Source organism: Aquarana catesbeiana, linkage group LG03, assembly GCF_042186555.1.
Source record: "Aquarana catesbeiana isolate 2022-GZ linkage group LG03, ASM4218655v1, whole genome shotgun sequence".
Classification (NCBI taxonomy): Eukaryota; Metazoa; Chordata; class Amphibia; order Anura; family Ranidae; genus Aquarana; species Aquarana catesbeiana.
The window spans coordinates 572,913,945-572,936,203 of record NC_133326.1 but is presented as its reverse complement, the minus strand read 5'-3'; the positions used below and the strand labels follow the sequence as shown (position 1 = coordinate 572,936,203).

Below are 22,259 nucleotides of genomic sequence, written 5' to 3'. Positions count from 1 at the left end.
AAGAGCCATAGAAGAGGAAGGGGAAAAAAAGGGGGGAGGGGAGGAGAGCAGGGGTTTATGAAAAAGAAATTGAGTGTGCTGTCTGAGTAGAGCTGGCTCAAGAAAGTCTGTTGAGGTCAAAAGCATCACCTCCAAAGGAAGGGGCAAGGGTGACTAGATTGAGAGCCCAGAATATCCCGATATTCAGATGTGAAAGTAAATTCTGTCCAATAAGACCACGTTTTATGAACCTGTTCCTCTCCATGGTGTGCCGCAGCCATGAGATCTTCCATTAGTTTAACTTCATAGTGGGATACATGCCTTTGCAGCGTTCAGTGAAGAAGTAAGAGGGAGCGCTTGTAACGTTTCAAAGATGTGGAGGTCAAATCCAACAGAAAAGCGGCTGCATCATTCGGCATCTGGATATCAGTAAACCTCTGAATCCAGTGTTTGATTTGTGACCAGAAATCTTTACCACCCTCACAGGACCAGAAAATGTGGAGCATGGAGCCCTCCTCCTTTTGACATCTCCATCATAACGAGGGAATAAATGGGGGAATAAATGATGTAAAGTTTTGGGGACTCTATACCATCTAGTTAGAATTTGGTATTCAGTTTCTTGGATCTTACTAGAGATGGAGGCCTTGTGAGTCATCTGTGTATTTCTGTCCCTCTGCTGTTCAGTAAAAGTAATGCCCAAATCATGTTCCCATTTAAGAAGGTACTCCGGAGGCAACAAGCTCTTCAGATGTGATAATTGTGAGTACTTTTAACTGGGTCAAAATGAAGAAAGATTTTAAAACTTTTCTGCCCTTTCGAAGGGGTGTAGGGAAGAGAAGACTGCAGATAAACAAGTAAAACCTATGTAGGAGGATTTGTTTCATCTCTGTGTATCATCTAAGGCTGTTCACTTCACTGGGTATATGTGAGGGTTTACAACCATTTTAAAGGTGGACCATTCCTGAGAAGCCTTTCTGGCTACGACCCTGAGTGCTTTTTGCTAATCATATTTATGAGAGGCAATATTAGTCGGTGAGTAAGATTGAAACCTGGTGTGAGGGATTTTGCTCTGTGGTGAAGGATGAAGAGTGAAGTCACGGGTTTAGGCTAATTAAAGTTCATCTTTGCACAACTACTTGGGACTTTTTCTTTGAATGGGACTGTGTTTCATAGAATTTTTTAATGACTTGATGTTTTGTACATGTTTCTGATAAGTTGGTTACTTTTTACATATTTGGATTGATTTTGGTAAATCACTGAACAGCCTCACATATATATGTGATTGTGGTGTAAGGATTTGTAAATTTTAGGAAAAGGCAGCACAGTGAGATTTTGTAAAATAATTTTTAAACAAGTGTGATTAGTTACGTATATTTTTGGATTGTTCACTGGTTTTGAGTACTTATTCATGTGGTTACTCTGTGGCGCGGTAAGTGCTGTAAATTTATTTTGCAACACTAGGATAAAGTAACAAAGTCCCTTTAAAGTGATATTAAGGCTGTGTTTTTTTTCTTTAAATATAACAAACATGTCATTAACTATATTACCAAAAGTATTGGGATGCCTGCCTTTTCACGCACATGAACTTTAATGGCATCCCAGTCTTATGCCCTGTACACACGGTCAGATTTTCCGACGGAAAATGTCTGATAGGACCTTGTTGTGGGAAATTCCGACCGTGTGTGGGCTCCATCCATACATTTTTCATTGGAATTTCCAACACACAAAGTTTGAGAGCTTGCTATAAAATTTTCCGACAACAAAATCCGTTGTCGGAAATTCCGATCATGTGTACACAAATCTGACGCACAAAGTGCCACGCATGCTCAGAATAAATTAAGAGACGAAAGCTATTGGCTACTGCCCCGTTTATAGTCCCGGCGTACGTATTTTACGTCACCGCATTTAGAACGATCGGATTTTCCGAAAACTTTGTGTGACCATGTGTATGCAAGACAAGTTTGAGCCAACATCCGTCGGAAAAAATCCATGGATTTTGTTGTCGGAATGTCCGATCAATGTCCGACCGTGTGTACAGGGCATAAGTCTGTAGGGTTGAATATTGAGCTGGCCCACCCTTTGCAGCTATAACAGCTTCAACTCCTCTGGTAAGGCTGTCCACAAGGTTTAGGAGTGTGTCTATGAGAATGTTTGACCATTCTTCCAGAAGCGCATTTGTGAGGTCAAGCACTGATGTTGGACAAGAAGGCCTGGCTTGCAGTCCCCACTTTAACCACTTCAGCCCCGGACCATTATGCTGCCTAAGGACCAGAGGTCTTTTTCCAATTTGGCACTGCGTCGCTTTAACTGCTAATTGCGCGGTCATGCAATGCTGTACCCAAACGAAATTTGCGTCCTTTTCTTCCCACAAATAGAGTTTTCTTTTGATGGTATTTGATCACCTCTGCCGTTTTTATTTTTTGCGCTATACACGGAAAAAGACTGAAAATTTTGAAAAAAAATGATATTTTCTACTTTTTGTTATAAAAAAAATCCAATAAACTCAATTTTAGTCACACATTTAGGCCAAAATGTATTTGGCCACATGTCTTCGGTAAAAAAAATTTCAATAAGCGTATATTTATTGGTTTGCGCAAAAGTTATAGCGTCTACAAACTAGGGTACATTTTCTGGAATTTACACAGCTTTTAGTTCATGACTGCCTGTCATTTCTTGAGGTGCTAAAATGGCACCCATTTTGGAAAGTAGACACCCCAAGGAAATTGCTGAGAGGCATGTTAAACCCATTGAATATTTATTTTTTTTGTCCCAAGTGATTGAATAATGACAAAAAAAAAAATATTTACAAAAAGTTGTCATTAAATGATATATTGCTCACACAGGTCATGGGCCTATGTGGAATTGCACCCCAAAATACATTCTGCTGCTTCTCCTGAGTACGGGGATACCACATGTGTGGGACCTAGCCACGTACGGGGCCCCGAAAACCAATCACTGCCTTCAGGATTTCTAAGGGCATAAATTTGATTTCACTCCTCACTACCTATCACAATTTTGAAGGCCATAAAATGCCCAGATGGCACAACCCCCCCCCAAATGACCCCATTTTGGAAAGTAGACACCCCAAGCTATTTGCTGAGAGGCATGTTGAGTCCATGGAATATTTTATTTTTTGACACAAGTTGCGGGAAAGTGACATTTTTTTTTTTTTGTGCACAAAGTTGTCACTAAATGATATATTGCTCACACAGGCCATGGGCATATGTGGAATTGCACCCCAAAATACATTTAGCTGCTTCTCCTGAGTATGGGGATACCACATGTGTGGGACTTTTTGGGAGCCTAGCCGCGTACGGGGCCCCGAAAACCAAGCACCTCCTTCATAATTTCTAAGGGCGTAAATTTTTGATTTCACTCTTCACTACCTATCACAGTTTTGAAGGCCATAAAATGCCAAGATGGCACAAAACCCCCCCAAATGACCCCATTTTGGAAAGTAGACACCCCAAGCTATTTGCTGAGAGGCATGTTGAGTCCATGGAATATTTTATATTTTGACACAAGTTGCGGGAAAGTGACAATTTTTTTTTTTTTTTGCACAAAGTTGTCACTAAATGATATATTTCTCACACAGGCCATGGGCATATGTGGAATTGCACCCCAAAATACATTTAGCTGCTTCTCCTGAGTATGGGGATACCACATGTGTGGGATTTTTGGGAGCCTAGCCGAATACGGGGCCCCGAAACCCAAGCACCGCCTTCAGGATTTCTAAGGGCGTAAAGTTGTGATTTCACTCCTCACTACCTATCACAGTTTTGAAGGCCATAAAAAGCCCAGATGGCACAAAACCCCCCCAAATGACCCCATTTTGGAAAGTAGACACCCCAAGCTATTTGCTGAGAGGCATGTTGAGTCCATGGAATATTTTATATTTTGACACAAGTTGCGGGAAAGTGACAATTTTTTTTTTTTTTGCACAAAGTTGTCACTAAATGATATATTGCTCAAACATGCCATGGGCATATGTGGAATTACACCCCAAAATATATTCTGCTGCTTCTCCTGAGTACGGGGATACCACATGTGTGGGACTTTTTGGGAGCCTAGCTTCATACGGGGCCCCGAAATCCAATCACCGCCTTCAGGATTTCTAAGGGTGTAAAGTTTTGATTTCACTCCTCACTACCTATCACAGTTTCGAAGGCCATAAAATGCCAAGATAGCACAAAACCCCCCAAAATGACCCCATTTTGGAAAGTAGACACCCCAAGCTATTTGCTGAGAGGCATGGTGAGTATTTTTCAGCTCTCATTTGTTTTTGAAAATGAAGAAAGACAAGAAAAATGTATTTTTTTTTTCTTTTTTCAATTTTCAAAAGTTTGTGACAAAAAGTGAGGTCTGCAAAATACTCACTATACCTCTCAGCAAATAGCTTGGGGTGTCTATTTTCCAAAATGGGGTCATTTGGGGGGGGGGGGGGGGGGTTGTGCCATCTGGCCATTCCATGGCCTCCGAAACTGTGATAGGCAGTGAAGAGTGAAATCAAAAATGTACGCCCTTAGAATGCCTGAAGGCGGTGCTTGGTTTTCGGGGTCCCGTACGCGGCTAGGCTCCCAAAAAGTCTCACACATGTGATATCCCCGTACTCAGGAGAACCAACAGAATTTATTTTGGGGTGTAATTTCACATATCCCCATGGCATGTTTGAGCAATATATCATTTAGTGACAACTTTGTGCATAGAAAAAACAAAAAAAAACAAAATTGTCTTTTTCCCGCAACTTGTGTCACAATATAAAATATTCCATGGACTCGACATGCCTCTCAGCAAATAGCTTGGGGTGTCTACTTTCCAAAATGGGGTCATTTGGGGGGGGTTTTGAACTGTCCTGGCATTTTATGCACAACATCTAGAAGCTTATGTCACACATCACCCACTCTTCTAACCACTTGAAGACAAAGCCCTTTCTGACACTTTTTGTTTACATGAAAAAATTATTTTTTTTTGCAAGAAAATTACTTTGAACCCCCAAACATTATATATTTTTTTAAAGCAAATGCCCTACAGATTAAAATGGTGGGTGTTTCATTTTTTTTTTCACACAGTAATTGCGCAGCGATTTTTCAAACGTATTTTTTGGGGAAAAAACACACTTTTTAAAATTTTAATGCACTAAAACACACTATATTGCCCAAATGTTTGATGAAATAAAAAAGATGATCTTAGGCCGAGTACATGGATACCAAACATGACATGCTTTAAAATTGCGCACAAACGTGCAGTGGCGACAAACTAAATACATTTTTAAAAGCCTTTACAGGTTACCACTTTAGATTTACAGAGGAGGTCTACTGCTAAAATTACTGCCCTCGATCTGACCTTCATGGTGATACCTCACATGCATGGTGCAATTGCTGTTTACATTTGACGCCAGACCGACGCTTGCGTTCGCCTTTGCGCGAGAGCAGGGGGGGGGACAGGGGTGCTTTTTTTTTTTTTTTTTCTTTATTATTTTTTTGATTTTTTTATCTTATTTTTAAACTATTCCTTTCATTTTTATGTTTTTTAATCATTTTTATTGTCATCTCAGGCAATGTAAATATCCCCTATGATAGCAATAGGTAGTGACAGGTACTCTTTTTTTTTTAAATTGGGGTCTATTAGACCCTAGATCTCTCCTCTGCCCTCAAAGCATCTGACCACACCAAGATCGGTGTGATAAAATGCTTTCCCGATTTCCCAATGGCGCTGTTTACATCCGGCGAAATCTAAGTCATGAAATGCTCGTAGCTTCCGGTTTCTTAGGCCATAGAGATGTTTGGAGCCATTCTGGTCTCTGATCAGCTCTATGGTCAGCTGGCTGAATCACCAGCTGCATTTTCAGGTTCCCTGTTGGGACAGGAGAGCCAGAGAAAAACATGGAAGACGGTGGGGGGGGGCATTCCCTCCCACTGCTTGCAAAAGCAGTCTAGAGGCTAATTAGCCGCTAGGATTGCTTTTACATGAAAGCCGACCGCTGGCTGAAAAGAATGATACCAAGATGATACCTAAACCTGCAGGCATCATTCTGGTATAACCACTCAAAGTCCAGCAACATACCAGTACGTTGCTGGTCCTTGTTGGGCATATATTGTAAACTTTTTTTTCATGCAGCCTGTGGGCTGAACGAAAAAAAGATATTGATCGGTGGGTATGCCCACCATTAGAATACCTCCCTGTTGCTGTCAAGATAAATAAATCCGCGCTGCAACTGAATGGCGTACCTGCTAAGCAAATGATGGTTAACAATAAAACAAAGTAACATTACAGTATAACAGTAAGACTTACCATACCTGCAAAGCAAATACAAAAAAAAACATAGTAAAAAATAAAACATTTAACGCAACCTATGCCTAAAATATATATATGCCGAAGCATGGGGGCATCCTCCCGCAAAAGGCAGGAGCAAATTGCTCCTCCACCCACTGCTCCTCCACCCACTGCTGCCCCCACGCTTCGGCATATATGCTGAAGTATGTAACTGTGGTGGTGAAATCACCTCCGACAGCGCTGGAGTCACGGCTTTATATATTGTGGGAACAAACGCTGTTGCTGTCAAGATAAATAAATCCGCGCTGCAACTGAATGGCGTACCTGCTAAGCAAATGATGGTTAACAATAAAACAAAGTAACATTACAGTATAACAGTAAGACTTACCATACCTGCAAAGCAAATACAAAAAAAAACATATTAAAAAATAAAACATTTAACGCAACCTGTGCCTAAAATATATATATGCTGAAGCATAGGGGCATCCTCCCACAAAAGGCAGGAGCAAATCGCTCCTCCACCCACTGCTGCCCCCACGCTTCGGCATATATGCTGAAGTATGTAACTGTGGTGGTGAAATCACCTCCGACAGCGCTGGAGTCACGGCTTTATATATCGTGGGAGCAAACGCTGTTGCTGTCAAGATAAATAAATCCGCGCTGCAACTGAATGGCATACCTGAAAACAATAAAATGCTTACCAACAAAACACAGTAAACAGTAAAGTATAAAAAAATTGCATATCTGAAAAGCAAACATGGTAAAACATAATAACAATAAAACATTGCAGGATAGAATACAGTAAAAAAGAGCAGAACAATAGAGAGAGAATAGAGAGAGAGAGAGAACAATAAAACAACAACTATTTTTGGTTTTTTTATTTTATATTTTTTTTGTGTTTTTATTTTTTTTAATTTTTTTTAATTTTTTTTTTTTACACTTTTTTTAGTAACTTTTAACTTTTGTAACTGGTTCCAGGTTTGGGTCTCTCAAAATGCAATGGCATCTTGGGAGACCCTGTGAAAGTGTGTCCTAGTCTGTGCAGTGCTGTACCCTACGCTAATACTCAACTAGTGTATGGTAGCGTTCAAAACATTCACCCATGCAAAGACCAAGATTGCCAGGACAGGAGGAACAATAACACCGGGTGTCACGCCTAAATCCGCGCTTGCTGCAGACACGACATCTTTTTTGGGGGGCTCGTTGGGTAGGGGTACTCGGGAGGGCATAAGGAAAATGCCTCTCATGCAGCCGGCTTACTGCATTTGGTTGGGGAAGGTGAGGTAGAGCACCGTCTGGAAACAGAAGGGCTCTGACGATCTCTTCCTGGAATTTAAGGAAGGATCCAGTCCGTCCTGAAGCTCTGTATAGCACATGAGCGTTCAGCAAAGCCAATTGAAATAAATAAACAGACACTTTTTTGTACCAGCGTCTGGCCTTACGGGCAACTAGGTACGGCGCCAACAACTGGTCGTTGAGGTCCACCCCTCCCATATTAAGGTTATATTCGTGGACACAGAGGGGTTTCTCCACAACACCAGTCGCCGTAGTAATTTGGGTCGTCGTGTCTGCATGAAGGGAGGTGAGAACGAAAACATTCTTCTTATCCCTCCACTTCATAGCGAGCAAGTTATTATACTTCAAGCAGGCTCTCTCCCCCAGCCTAAGATGGGAATCTACAAGCCGCCGAATAAGGGTGACACCAAGTCCCACACTATCTTGCCAGCGCTTCCTATGTAGTCAGGGCAGTTTGACGGCTCTACGTGACTATCTTTGCCCTCGTAAACCATAAAACTACATGTAAAGCCTGTGGCCCTGTCACAGAGCTTATACATCTTGCATCTCGTATCTGGCACGCTTGCTGGGAAGGTACTGTTTGAATGATAAGCGGCCAGAAAATTTAATCAGGGACTCATCAATGCAGACAACTTGATGGGGAGTAAACAAGTCTGCAAAACGTTGGTTGAAGTGGTTTACGAGGGGCCGAATTTTGTAGAGCCGATCGTATGCAGGGTCTCCACGAGGACGACAGAGTTCATTGTCGTTGAAGTGCATGAGCCGCAAAATCTGCTCGTATCGTGCCCTGGCCATGGAAGCAGAGAACAAGGGCGAATGGTAAATTGGGTCAGTGGACCAATATGACCGCAACTTACTCTTTTTATTCAAGCCCATGAGGAGGGAAAGGCCCAGAAAGATCTTAAATTCGGAGACCGTAATTGGTCTCCAATCTCTGGCAAGGGAGGACTGGGGAATAGTGGCGATGTGTTGACCAGCGTACAAATTGCTTTGGTCCACAATAGATCTATAGAGATTTTCGGTGAAAAACAGTGAATAAAAATCCAGTGGCGTAAAGTCAACTGTTTCCACCTGAATTCCGGGTTGGCCAGTGAAAGGGGGAAGTACTGGTGCTGCAGAAGTGGTGGGTTCCCAATTCGGATTGGCGAATGCAGCAGGAAGGGCACTATGGGCACGACGGGCCTGTCTTTGTCTTCTTGGTGGCAGCGGGACACTACTAGTGCTTGCCACCTCACCAGCTTGAACTGCACTTATGGGACTCGCCACGTCACCACGTGATACTGCAGTGCTGGATGTACGACCAGGGTGTACTAGGCCGCTGGTGCTTGCCAGTTCACCAGAAGGAATAGCGGCGCTAGTACTTCTCTGCTCCATACGAGGGCCCTGCGGTTCTTGCACTTCAAGGACAGAAGAAGTTCGGGGTCTGGTACGCCTGACCCTAGCAGGGACCACAACTCCGTCATCAGAGCTATCTGTCATGGAGCCGCTGTCCTCTACAGGATCGTATTCTGAGCCTGAACTTGACAGATGAGTGACTTCCTCTTCACTATCTGTCATGCTCAGAAACGTGTAGGCCTCTTCACTAGTGTACCTTCGATTTGCCATTTTGGGCTCTAAATTTAGGGGTACACTAGTGAGACTCACAGGCAAAAAAGCTCCTGACTGTCAGCGACTGTATCAAAACGCTACCAAAAAACTGTTAGCGATTGCAGGGATCAGGCCTGACTCTGCGAACGCTGCAGTTATGTGTGCTTAGTGTTTTGTAAGTGTCAGTTATCGATCGATACTGCACTTGGGTGGGCTGGGCAGGGCTGGGCCGAGGGGCAAAACGCAGGTGCTAGCAGGTATCTGGGCTGATCCCGCTAACACTGTGTTTATGGGAACCCTAAACTTCTGGGGAGTATAGATCTGATCGGATCAGATATCGATCCGCTCAGATACTATAGCACTAAGGGAGGTGTATGCTGCGTGCGTGGGTTTTAGCGGTACTGGCGCTAACCTGACGCTGCCTGGGGCGATGCAGACCTTATCTGACCCTAAAAACGTAATTTATATCACCGCCGGGCAATTAGGGGGTTAAACCTTTATAAGGTAATAAAACTATAATAAACTACAAAAAACTATAATAAACTACAAAAAACAAACTAGCTAACCAGCGTCACCCGTAACACTTATACGGTGATCGCTGGTGAAAGGGTTAACTAGGGGGCAATCAGGGGGTTAAAACCTTTAGCAGGTAATATATGGGGGTCCCTGTCGCTATAAAACACTGACAGCGAACCTATATACTTACCTCCCTAACTAGCGTCACCTAGTGTCACTAATACAGCGATCAGAAAAACGATCGCTTAGCGACACTGGTGACGGGGGGTGATCATGGGGTTAACCTTTATTAGGGGGGGTTAGGGGGGGTACCCTGGACCTAAGGGGGGGTACCCTAGACCTAAAGGGGGCTAACCTAACTGCCCTAACACTTATAACTGTCACAAACTGACACCAATGCAAAAAAAAAAAAACTGCTATTGGTGTCAGTGTGACAGGGGGTACAGGGGGGTGAAGGTGGGTGACAAGTGTGCCTGGTGTGTTCTACTGGAAGTCTAGTGTTGTGCAGACTTACTTGATGTCTCCTCTCCTCGGCGCCGGATCAAAAAGACCGGCTTGAGGAGGGATGACACCACTTCCTCTCCCTCTGTTTACATTAGAGAGGGAAAGGAAGCGTTTTCATTCGCCGGGAGCGATCGGGAGGGGGTGGCCAACAATGGATCGCCTCCCCCTGACCTCTCATCGCCCAGGAAGACATGGCGACCGCCTCGGGCACCGGGGGGGGGTCCGTTAGGACCCCCCACCCGCGGAAGGCAAATAACGTAGATGTACGTGATTTTGCCTGTCCGTGCCACCTTGCCGACGTACATCGGCGTGAGGCGGTCATCAAGTGGTTAATTCATCCCAAAGGTGTTCTATCGGGTTGAGGTCAGGACTCAGTTCTGGCCAGTCAAGTTCCTCCACCCCAAACTTGCTTATCCATGTCTTTACAGACCTTGCTTTGTGCACTGGTGCGCAGTCGTGTTGGAACAGGAAGGGGCAATCCCCAAACTGTTCCCACAAAGTTGGGAGCATGAAATTGTCCAAAATGTCTTGGTATGCTGATGCCTTAAGAGTTCCCTTCAATGGAACTAAGGGGCCGAACCCAACCCCTGAAAAACAACCCCACACCATAATTCCCCCTCCACCAAATGATTTGAACCAGTGCACAAAGCAATATCCATAAAGACATTGATGAGCGAGTTTGCAGAGAAACTTGTGATGCCTCTATGCAACCTCCCTATTACCTTCTTTGCCCCTTTCTGTTAGGTTGTAATATTTACCATAAACTTATAAAGGTAGGTACGAAAGCCAAAAAATAAAGAAGCTTGTTAAATAACTAATGGCCAAACAGGTCCTCGTGATAAAATACCAAAATATTCCCCAGGAGTGACATCGGGACACAGGAGAGCTATTCAAAATATTATAGGCCATCTCCTTCTAAATTCTCATATATTTAATTGCAACCTGCAGACAAAATGGCTGTTTGTACATTTATCATCCCATGCCTGGAAAGCTACAAAAGAGACAGTGGCCGCAGAGCACAGCCAGATGTTTGATTCCGAAAGCATTAATGCCAAATGTTGTTAGGCCTGTTTAAGAATGAGTGATTCCAGAGAGCTGGCTTTTTTGTCAGTTTAAAGAACTTTGGGTTTGCTGAGGGGCCAAAAGCAGGCTCATTTTGAAGCCATTTTGCTCATGCCAAACCCCAAAGATAAGTATACTCCTTCTGAGGTCAGTGCTAGCCCTCATTCTGATCATAATGCTTGTACTGGGCCCAAACCTCACTCAAATTCGAGCTATTTCTTTTTCTTTTCTTGTTTTGTTATTTCAATCGAACTTCTGTATGTGGAATCTGCTGCCTATAAACTCACGACTTATTGCAAACCGAAAATATCATTGAGGTTTTCTTTCAACTGTGTCACATAGACAAGAAAAATACCCAGGAGTTATTAGCAGCGTGTAAATACGGACGGGCGTCTGACACTGTGAATTAGTCAGGCTGGATGTGCCAATGTGATTAAGGAGTCCGTGTCCCGCCAACAGCCCGTGTTCGGGCTGTTGGCGGGACAGTGTAACTGGAGATAATTGGAGGGAAGGGGGTGTGAGGCAAGTTGGAGAAGCACATTTCCTAGAATTGAATGCTTATATTTGTAACTGCAAGTTCCAGCATGCTCCTTTATGACCATGCTCCTTTATGGTGGACAATGAGGGCTAATTCATTGGTGGACTTTTTTTTACCTCTTTTGGACTTCAGCAGCGAGGTCTACACTACACAGTTTATAAATCTGCTCACACTTCATAAACTTGAGACCATTTTTTTGTTTTGGATAGAGTAGGGAATAATTAGAACTCATTTATTGCTGTCTGTGTCCCGATTAGAGGAATATAACCTCACTGCCTGTCCTGGTGACAACCTCTCACACCCTTATACAAAGGATGTCATGAAACCTTCACAGCAGGGCAATAACTTTTCCGCAGGATGTGGAAACCTTGCAAAAAGATCTGAACAAATTACTGGTGTGGGCTACTACAAGGCAAATGAGGTTTAATGTTGAAAAATGTAAAATAATGCATTTGGGTGGCAAAAATATTAATGCAATCTATACACCAGGGGGAAAACCTCTGGGGGAATCTAGGATGGAAAAGGACCTGGGGGTCTTAGTAGATGATAGGCTCAGCCATGGCATGCAATGCCAAGCTGCTGCTAACAAAGAAAACAGAATATTGGTATGTATTAAAAAGGGGATCAACTCCAGAGATAAAACGATAATTCTCCCACTCTACAAGACTCAGGTCCGGCCGCACCTAGAGTATGCTGTCCAGTTCTGGGCACCGGTCCTCAGGAAGGATGTACTGGAAATGTAAGATATCAAGTATTGCTGTCCGTGTGCACACTGGGGAGATTCACCCTCTTTTTTTACCCTGCCACTATTGTCACAGTGGGGCAAAATCCAAAATTTTTAAAGCTGTCTCTGGAACAAGATTAGAGGAAATCATCAAATGGGAGGACTTGTTCTGGTAATAGCAAACTAGGAGGAGATTTCCTCTCTATATGTAGAGCTTTTCTTTCATTTCATGTTGTATCTCTAGGATAGGTTGTGATGGGTAATCATCTTCTCATCAAGATACACATGGCAGGGGAAAAAAAAACTGATAGTAGTTCTAACCATTCTCTACTCTATCCAAAATAAGAAAGAAAGATAAACAAAAAGAAAGAAAGAAAAAAATTGACCTGCAAACAAAAATGAAATCACATGAGTGCACATTTATTTGAAATATACGTGTAGGTGAGAGAAAATTGTATATTTTGGGGTTTCCCCAGAACAGTAAATCTTCCAATGGGCACACTAGTTATTCCCACACCTTGAAAAGTATTTTGTCTCACTTCCCATTTTGGCTCTGGGGCATTAAGTGAAGTGAATCTCCCCAATGGGATGCAGATGGTAAAAAGAAAAAAGAAACGGACAGGGTTTATAATTCTTCCTTAATCTCGGTATACACACACCAAAATTTCTGACAAATAATCATGCTGGTGTAGTGCTACCCCAGTAGGGGCTGCTGCTAATAGCTGGTTTCTCCCTAATAGTACAGGGGCTGCCCATCACAAGAACTAGTCCATATAATCCAGCTCCAAACACTTAGTCTAGGGGATGTCTTTTTAAAATGTATTGCTTGCAGAACTTTAAACAGGAGAGGGGTTAGGGCCTGGGATACTCCAAAATGCTGCACAGTAACAGGGGACACTCTTCTCTATGCTCCCTCTCCAGGATTCTTCTGAGGATGGGGGAATGGCCAGTATTCTGAGACCCATGAGAGCTGTCTCAGTCCACAGCTACCTCTGGCACATCCTCTTACATCCCAAAAGCACACAGTCACCCAGGGATCACAATTCAGGGTCAGTACTCACAAGTCACCAGGACAGCTGCACACCTTCCAGCTTCCTCGGACATGGTCCGGTAAAGGAAAAAATTCTTCTGCATACCAGATCACTTATGGTGAAGTCACACAGCCAGCTCCTCAGAAGATCACTCCAGGTCCTCAGCTTTGCCAAAGCCAAGACATAAACGAACAGAAACACAGTCCACAGTCTGCCTCAGGGGGCAGCAGTCCCAGAGGCATTGGAAACGCTTTCTGCTGAGGAAAGAACAATCTCTCCAGGGCTTCAGACTATTTATCACCTCGCCAGCCACCTTCTGGACACTCCGCTCCAAGGACTGGTTAGGCCATGATAAATATTCAGGTTGGTCATTTGAATCTCCCTCCCTATGCTCTGAGAGATTTGGTGCAGGGGGAAGCAATCAAACTCCCAGCCTGTGAATCTCTGAACAGACCAAAGCAAATGATCACTGCTCCCTTGACTACAGAAGGAGCCAAAGGCAAGATTTGCCTAGCATCCTAAGCTAAGTGGGTGCTTCACTAGAAAACCAGCATTCCATCAGTGCTTTCAGCCAATGATCTGTTTATTCTGATAGGGGAGCCCCCATTGTCAGAATACAATAGTGCAGCAGGGGAGATCCCTGCATCACATCGTGTAGATGCAGGGATCTGTAAATTTTTTATTGTTCAACATGTTGGCTAAATGAAAAAAAAAAAGTCTGTGTATACTCTGCTTTACTCTGTCCAAAATGAAAAAAAAACGTGTTTTTCCTTTAGTTTTACTTTAAATAGCCACCCTTCACGCAGTCAAAATAATGGTTAATAAAGAAGGAGATTCTACATAACTCTAGTGCCTGGTTTCAAGGAACTCATCCTGTGATCTCTGCCAGGAGACTGACATTCAGACAGAAAATCTCTGGCTAAATTGTCCTCATTGGTGGAGACTGCCTCTTCAGTGCCTTGGCATTGGTCATGTGAACAGGCACTGGAGGAATATGAAAAAAGAACATTTCATGTATGTCATTTATTAATGTTTTATGAGAGCATGGAAGGTAATTTACAGCTTTCATATTCTATCCTCGACAAGATAAATCATAGCTGCAACCTGACTGGAAAGCTTTGGGAATTCTTCCAGTTTTCTTTGCACTAAGACCTTCTTCTTCATCAGCATTAAAACTGCACTTTGGTTCAACTTAGTGGTCGTTCCTTTTAACCTTACTATGTTACTAGTTTTTATAAATAAACCCTGCTATATCTTTTACAGTTTCTTAATTCTAACCAATGCTGCTCTTTTTCCAGGTGTGGTTCGTCAGATTAAACCCATTGTGGGCCCCTTCCACGCTACCCTGAAACTGGAGATGAACTATGTGGTTGGCGGAGTCTTGTCTCATCGTAACATCGTCAATGTCCACATTTTTGTTTCTGAATTTTGGTTCTGAGGGGCTGTACATCAGAATTGCTATTTTTACATTAACACCAGTTACCTTACTCTGATTTGTCATAATTAACAAATCATTTTCCAAGTGTTAATAACATTTCATCTTCTTATGAAGATGCTAGTGAGGGATGCTGTACAATGTCAAAGAGCACCTGTAATGTTGGAGAAAACAAAGGAGGAGGGTAGAAAAGATAGATACAGGGGTAATTTAGAAGTGTGATGTTAAGTCCTACCTCCTTTTCTTATGAGCCCCGTAACCTTTGATAGCTAAGCCCCACTTCCATTTTGATAAGCTCAATTCATTTTTTATACGGCAGCTGTAAAAGAGTTGGATTGTGGTAGAGTTTGGGGTCACATAAGATGACAACCAGACACAATGGGGTTGATTTACTAAAACTGGGGAGTGTAAAATCAGGTGCAGCTCTGCATAGAAACAAATCAGCTTCCAAGTTTTTTTGTCAAACCTTAATTGAACAAGTTGAACTTAGAAGCTGACTGGCTACCACACAGAGCTAATACCAGATTTTGCACTTTCCAGTTTTAGTAAATTAACCCCAATGCTTACATAGGGCAAACTGTTAAACTAACCTGTATTCCATTTTAAACTTCTAAAAGTGGAAGCCACAAGATGTTATTATCTTTGTTAACCAAAAAAGATTCCATGCCCCTTGCTGATTTTATTTCACTCTGTTACTGGGGTCTGACTTCTTGAAATTCATGACTCCATTTAATATCATTCCATTGTCCTTGCTGACCACTGAGCTTTTCAAATTGGACAGGGGAGTATTAGTTGGTGAAGCATGGCCATAATGTCAGGTTCCAGTTAGGACCTGTGTTGACAGGCTTTTGTTCGCTTCAGGTGGATTTTGTCTTCTCATACAGGTCAGAAGGTGGCCAACAGATGGTCATGTGCACCTGTCAATGCAATGAATGACCGCAGAAGGGTCTCAAACAGATGTCAAACTAATGCCATCCACACAGCCCCTACTACTATTCCAAGTAACAACATAGAGGCACGAACGTCCAAAGCAGCCCTTAAAGAGCAATTATCACAAATATATATAATCACACTCCTGCCCTGTAGCAATGGGGTCCTTGGTTTGAAATCCAACCAGGACACTATCTGCATGGAGTTTGCATGTTCTCCCTGTGCTTGCATGGGTTTGCCCTGGGTACTCTAGTTTCCTCTTGAACTCCAAATAAATTCTTGTATGTTAAACTGGCCCTAATATGTATATGTTTGTGTGCATGTTAGATAGGGACGCTAGGTTGTAAGCTCCTTAAGGGCAGGGACTGATGTGAATGTACAATTTGTAAAGCACTGTTTGTTGTCAGCACTATATAAATGCCTGTAATAAATAAAAAAATACATAAATAAATATTATACCCATTCACCATACAGTACATATCCAAACGATAGTAAATCAGTATAGTGTTAAAAAAAAAAAGTACCATCTTACACAGATATCTTCAGATTTAGGTATGTATGTACCAGGTTCAAAAAAAGTGATGATAGCCATGGTAAAAAACATTTGTGGGTGATTGCAGGCTCAATTTGTTAAAACAAAAATGAGGGAAGAGGCTGCAACAATTGCCATATTAATACTGGATCATTCCCTGGTTTCCAACCTGAAAGATTTGCCTATATTTTTTAAACAGCCAAGCTGTGCTTGCCCAACCCCACCTGTCTAGGTGGACAGACGTTGATTAGTTCTTCTGTAGAGGGTATGATTCCCAGTATGAATCAGAGGAAAAGCTGTTGGGGGGTTCTGTCCCACAGTCCGATTATACACAAGAAAGTGGCTCTTTATACATGGCTTGATCATTCAAAGAGAAGTTATTTTATTTGTTTTTTTAAAAGCATACTTACCTAGGTGGATGCAGCATCATTTCGATGCTGCATCTGTCTCCCGCCAGCTTGAAGATTGAGAACTGAGCAATGGCTGAGAGGCTGAGCCATGTGCCAATCCAGGCTTCTGGGTGGATCCCAACCATACGGTCATGATTGTTCCCCAGCCTGGACTGGCACTGTGACATGAGCTGACAGCGGGCCTCAGCCCGCTGTCAGCTGTAAACAAGTCACAGGAGTGCAGAACGAACTGCACTCTTATGATCCACAGGAGAAGTACAGCCAAACAAGCTTTGGCTGTACTTCACCTTTCAGAGGTCTAGGTTCCTTCCTTCCCGTTAGAAGGAAGGATCTGGGAGTAATATGGGACTGTGGATCCAGTAAGGGGGGACAGCTACTCTATTAACTATTGCAAAAAAAATGAAGCTTTTAACTGAAAGTGGACCCAGCATTAGATATAATTTTGCTAGTGCATTCATATGTAAGGTGTACGTGTATATATTATCTCTCACAGAGGCCATATTCCCCTTGACAATGCATTTCTCTTCATCTTTGGGCATCATCCAGTCACCATCTCTTTCCTGGAATAAACTGTCAGTTCGAAGGTGACACATTTGAGTAAATATAGGTGGCTGTGCAGTTCTTGGCTTTATTCACGAATTGTCTGACATAAATTAAACTTGGCTGTAGCCTCCCAGTATGTGACTTGCTAAAAAGTTACAATATTACAATATTGCAATATTGCATTTTGATCACTGGGGGAGAGGAGACTGAGGAAATGTTTCCTCCTGCCTGCAGCTGAATGATGGCATCATCTTAGCCTAAGCAAAGTCTAGTCAGCATTTTTATTGATACTGGTTTTGTATATTGTCACATGAAAGATATTTATGCAGACTTGTAAAGTAATTGAAAAGTCTAATTTAAGTGAATCTACAAACCCCCATCCTTCAACCGTTGAACCACCTCATCCCCTCCCACACACACCACAAAAATGCTTCAATGGTTATCATCATCACTTTTTTGTACCCTGGTACATGTTTTACAAATGTACCTTCAGAGAGTCATAATGGATTTATCTTTTAACAATAAAAAAACAATGGTAACTGTGTAGAAATGTATGTTGGAAATATGACAGTATGTAAAACACAGAAATTAATTATATCTGTTTGGTTTAAATATGACACTTCCAGAAAACCTTTTTACTGACTTTTTCAAAAACTGTGTTGACATCCCCTCCTCCTTCATAGCATTTTTTTATTTTTTTTTTTACTGATTTATTAAATTTTTTTTTTTTACAAAAGTACAAATGAGCTTTAAAGTAGAAGCCACTATTTTGGATTTAAGGATTTTATTTTATTTTCGTGAGTATAATTTATGTCCATTAAATAACATTTTTGTAACGCTTCCGCATTGTGTTTTTCTAATACATAATTGTGTATTACTTTTGTATGTTATTTCACACAGGATACTGTTGTAAATTGGATGTTGCATTTTGGAAGTTGAGATATTCCAGTGATGGCATTAAATAAAGAACACCAGTTGTTTGATTAACTGAATGTAGAATCATAGCAATGCATTTATTCACAATAAAACAGATACATTTGTAGTGCTGCCTCTATATGAGCTGCTGGATAGGATGGTTTCTCTATCTATCTAGACTATCTAGACAGAGGTGCTCTCTCTCTCTAACTCCCTCGGTGCTATAAGGAAGAACTTTCCTGGGCAGTTTAATAAAAATATAAAACATCTCTCTACTCCTCCTACTGCACAGTAACTATTAGGATCTGTTGTGTAAGGAGTCTATTCATCCTTCTGGTCAGAGGAGAATGGTGCAGCATAACATCACTATCTCAGTAGAGGGTGAGAAGAATAAAAAACAATGTCTCCTTCTCCTACTACTGTAGCCCAGCACCTAGCTATATACCCCCCCAAAACTCTTTGGTCCCCAAAGATGGACCAAAGTCTTTCAAGCACATTATTAAGGTTATCCTGTTTGTTGGGCATCGATGTAGGAATGGCAAACCTGGGGGTGAGTGCAGGTCGCCCCCTACCAGATTTTGTGGTAAGGAGGGTAGGCGTATCATTAGTCCATCGCGTCCTGTAGATGACCTCTTCTGAGCTTTCTCCCAAGGTTTCATATGTCAGTCTGTTTGGGAGCTGAATGGCTCGCTTGGTTCGCGCTTCCTGCGATACACTAAGTTCAGCATCATCTATTTCTGTTGTTACCTCTGTGTAGCTTTGATCAGTTTCTGCTGTTGGTGACATTATGAGGTCCTCTGGGGCCTCTAATAGCTGACTTCAAGGCATGAGCTCTGGCATCCAAGATCTGGGGACCATCAAATCTGTTTCTTTGGTTAGAGCAGATGAAGTATTCTCTTCAGGTATAGTGGGCCACAGCCAGTCTATGCTTATCTTTTGCTCCTCATTGTGCTCTTCGTCTATGTTTAGAACAGTGTCTTGAGACCGAGTTAGTGGGTGGGGTCTTCAAGAAACCATCTAGTAGGGCTACCATCAGCTTGTGAGGACTTCTGAACTGCTTCAGCTATGGGCAAGAGATGATTACAGCTTTTGTTGCATTGACTTCAGGCATTCGAGGCCCCCATAGCTTTTTCATATGCTGTTTTCAAATTCTATCTTAAACGATCTACATATCCTCAGTGAGCTGTTATTGACGTGTGATCTAACAAAATGCCAAAAGCTAGACTTTAGAGATGGCCCATGGGTATGGCTTTGGTTGGTAAAGCCTTCCACTGAATACACCTTAGGCAAGAGTGACAGTAGCCCTCAATTTCAGCTCAAATACAAGGCCAAAAGAAGCCTCTGTCTCTGACTAGCCTGACCACTTCAGTAGACCACCCTGTCTCTCAACTGCAACTGATTCCACACTCTGTGGACTAATCGTGCTTCTTTCAGAGTATCTGTGTATCTGAGTAACTTTGACTCTAAAGTTGTCAGCGTTAGATTGCAGAGGATATATTCTTGTTGGTCTTTCCGTAGATCCTTATTTGACAACCTGGGCAAACCCTTCACCTTCTATTTGGGAAAGGTCACAGTAATTTTTGGCTGTGGTGACTCTGAAGACTTCAACTCCTGTCACCCCTTTGGTGCAGCTCTCCTTCTGGAGTTAGTTGTGTACAGCTGTCTATGGGGATTTCTGAACCATAAGGCCTTCTAGAGAAAGCATTGGCATCCTTGTTTCCAACTCCTGGCTAATATTTCAGGCTGATTCTGAACCCAAACAGAGCAGCCAACCACTGATGCCTGGTAGCATCTAACTTGGCAGTGGTGAGTACATAGGTATGTGGGTTGTTGTTGGTCTTGATCATGAAGTCTGCACCATACAGGTAGTCCTTTAGCTTGTCTACCACTGCCCGCTTTAAGACTTCAACTCTTTAAGACTTCAATTTGTGAGTGAGGTAGTTTCCTACGGCAGGGGTATGACTTCTGCTCACATACAGTATGCGACTGGTTGCATATGTCCATTGTGCTCTTGGTATAGTATCCCCCCCAGTCCATCTCCACTAGCATTGACGTGTAGCTCATATAGTTTAGAGGGGTCAGCATAGTCTAGGACCACTTGTCAGACTCTTCTTCAGCTGGAGAAACACCTACTTGCACAGATTCGTCTACTGGTCTTGAATAGATTCTTGAGGCTTTCTGGGTCCTTTACTTGGCTTATTTGGCTTGTGTGTGCCCACGCCTTCCTCCTCATTCTTTCGCAACTCATTAAGGGGTCAGGCTATTTTAACTAACCCTTCGACATATCTTCCGTAGTAGGAGCAGAATCATAAGAATGACCTTGTCATAAACAAATGTGCAGCGATCTAATATCAAAAAACACATCTAATTGCTAATATAATGTGCATAAATGTTGTGAAAATAAATAATCCATTAAAAACAGACACAACAATTTTTTTTAAATATATGTTACCAAACACCAATGTATATAAAGTCCTTGAAATAAAAATTTGACAAAACAGTGTCCATGCAAAAGTGAAAAATTAAAAGTTAACATAAAAAACCTTGATCAGAAGGATAGGACATCCCATATCTGTGTATTCAACCATGATGATTGCTTAGATTCAATCCACTCCTCTCGTGCTCAAAAAATAGTGCAGATATATATCACGCCGCAGGTGCCCCCCCCCCCTCCAGGAGTAATCTCACCTGAAATAGTACGACCACCACAACTAAGTAGGGTCAGTTACAGCTTTTTAGCCTCTCCAGGGCTACACCATTGCAACTCCAGATCTCCTCTCCACTCCTTGCTCCCAGGTAGCATGTGGTGGCCAATATAATCAAATGGAAAAAAACGAATAGTGCTTATATTGTTTAAAAATTGTATTTATTACAAAAAAGGATAAAAAAAGCATAGTACAGGGTACTGTCACGTCTACCCCAACGCAGGTGATCAGACACTATAGCTGGCTACTGTGTTCTTCAGCTATAGCAGCCCCCTTTCCCATAAGGCAAGCAGGCCTACCGGTACTGGGTTGATCCCAGGACTTATACACAATGCTATAGTGCCTGGCCACCACGCCAGGGCAGGTGCGAACTGAGCAAAGCTAACAGATACTTGCGGGGTAGACAGGTAGCGTGGTTCTATGTCAGTCCAGGTAAAAGGCAGGCTGAGTTCAGGGAATAGTCCAAAATCTAGTCCAAAGTCATACACAAGGAAATCCAATCTAGCAGAGCACCCAAATTAGAGTTTAGCTGGCTTATAACAGGCTTGAGTTTCCATCCAGAGACTAATCACATCAATCAACCTGCAGGTGGACAAAGACAGGGAGAATGCCATAGCCAAAACCCGGATGCTGGAATGAGGAGCAGGAGCACTATACGCTCGTGACAGGTACTCACATTCTGCTGGTGCTTCCAGTGCACCAGTCTACAAACAGCTTTAAGAAACCGTAATTAGGAACATCTCTCCCGTCTCACACAAGCCTCGCAAACACTCCCAAAGGCGACCATCTCCACGCTAGTTCCTGGTGTCATAATCGTCTGTGCCCCTCCCCTACGCGTGTCGACACAGAGTCACGTGTCTTTTTCAGGGTGATTTCACAGGTATATTTGTTTTACTATAAGAATGACCTTAGTTCAGTGATGTCATTCAGTCTAGACCAGGAAATGACAGCTTCTACCTTTTTTTGGGTCAGTGGTGACTCCCTCTGCAGAGACAACATGCCCCAGATTAGTGACTGAGGAGAATTGACATTTCTCCAACGACAATTGTAACCCTTCTTTATCGAGTCTCTGCAGTAACTTTTTCACTCACTCCTTGTATTCCTCAAGAGTCTTCCTGAAGACGATGATATCATCAAGATACACCAGTACTTTAACCACTTGCCGCCCTCGCTCTGTGATCGCCGAGGTCGTGAGACATGGCTGATCATAGATAGGGTAAAGGGCCAATCACAGCAGGCCCTTTACCATGTAATCAGCTGTCAGCCAATGACAGCTGAT

The 22,259-nt window shown here is 42.6% G+C and overlaps 1 protein-coding gene across 1 annotated transcript in view; it reads left to right on the top strand.

Moving 5' to 3' along the window:
• FBLN1 (fibulin 1) overlaps nt 1-18,402 on the top strand; it is a 154,060-nt gene extending 135,658 nt beyond the window's left edge. Inside the window, exon 17 of the mRNA XM_073621913.1 lies at nt 14,809-18,402. Within this exon, the coding sequence (XP_073478014.1) occupies nt 14,809-14,948 (140 nt within the window). The 3' untranslated portion in view covers nt 14,949-18,402. The remainder of the gene's footprint in view (nt 1-14,808) is intronic.
• Nucleotides 18,403-22,259: the final 3,857 nt, after the last annotated feature.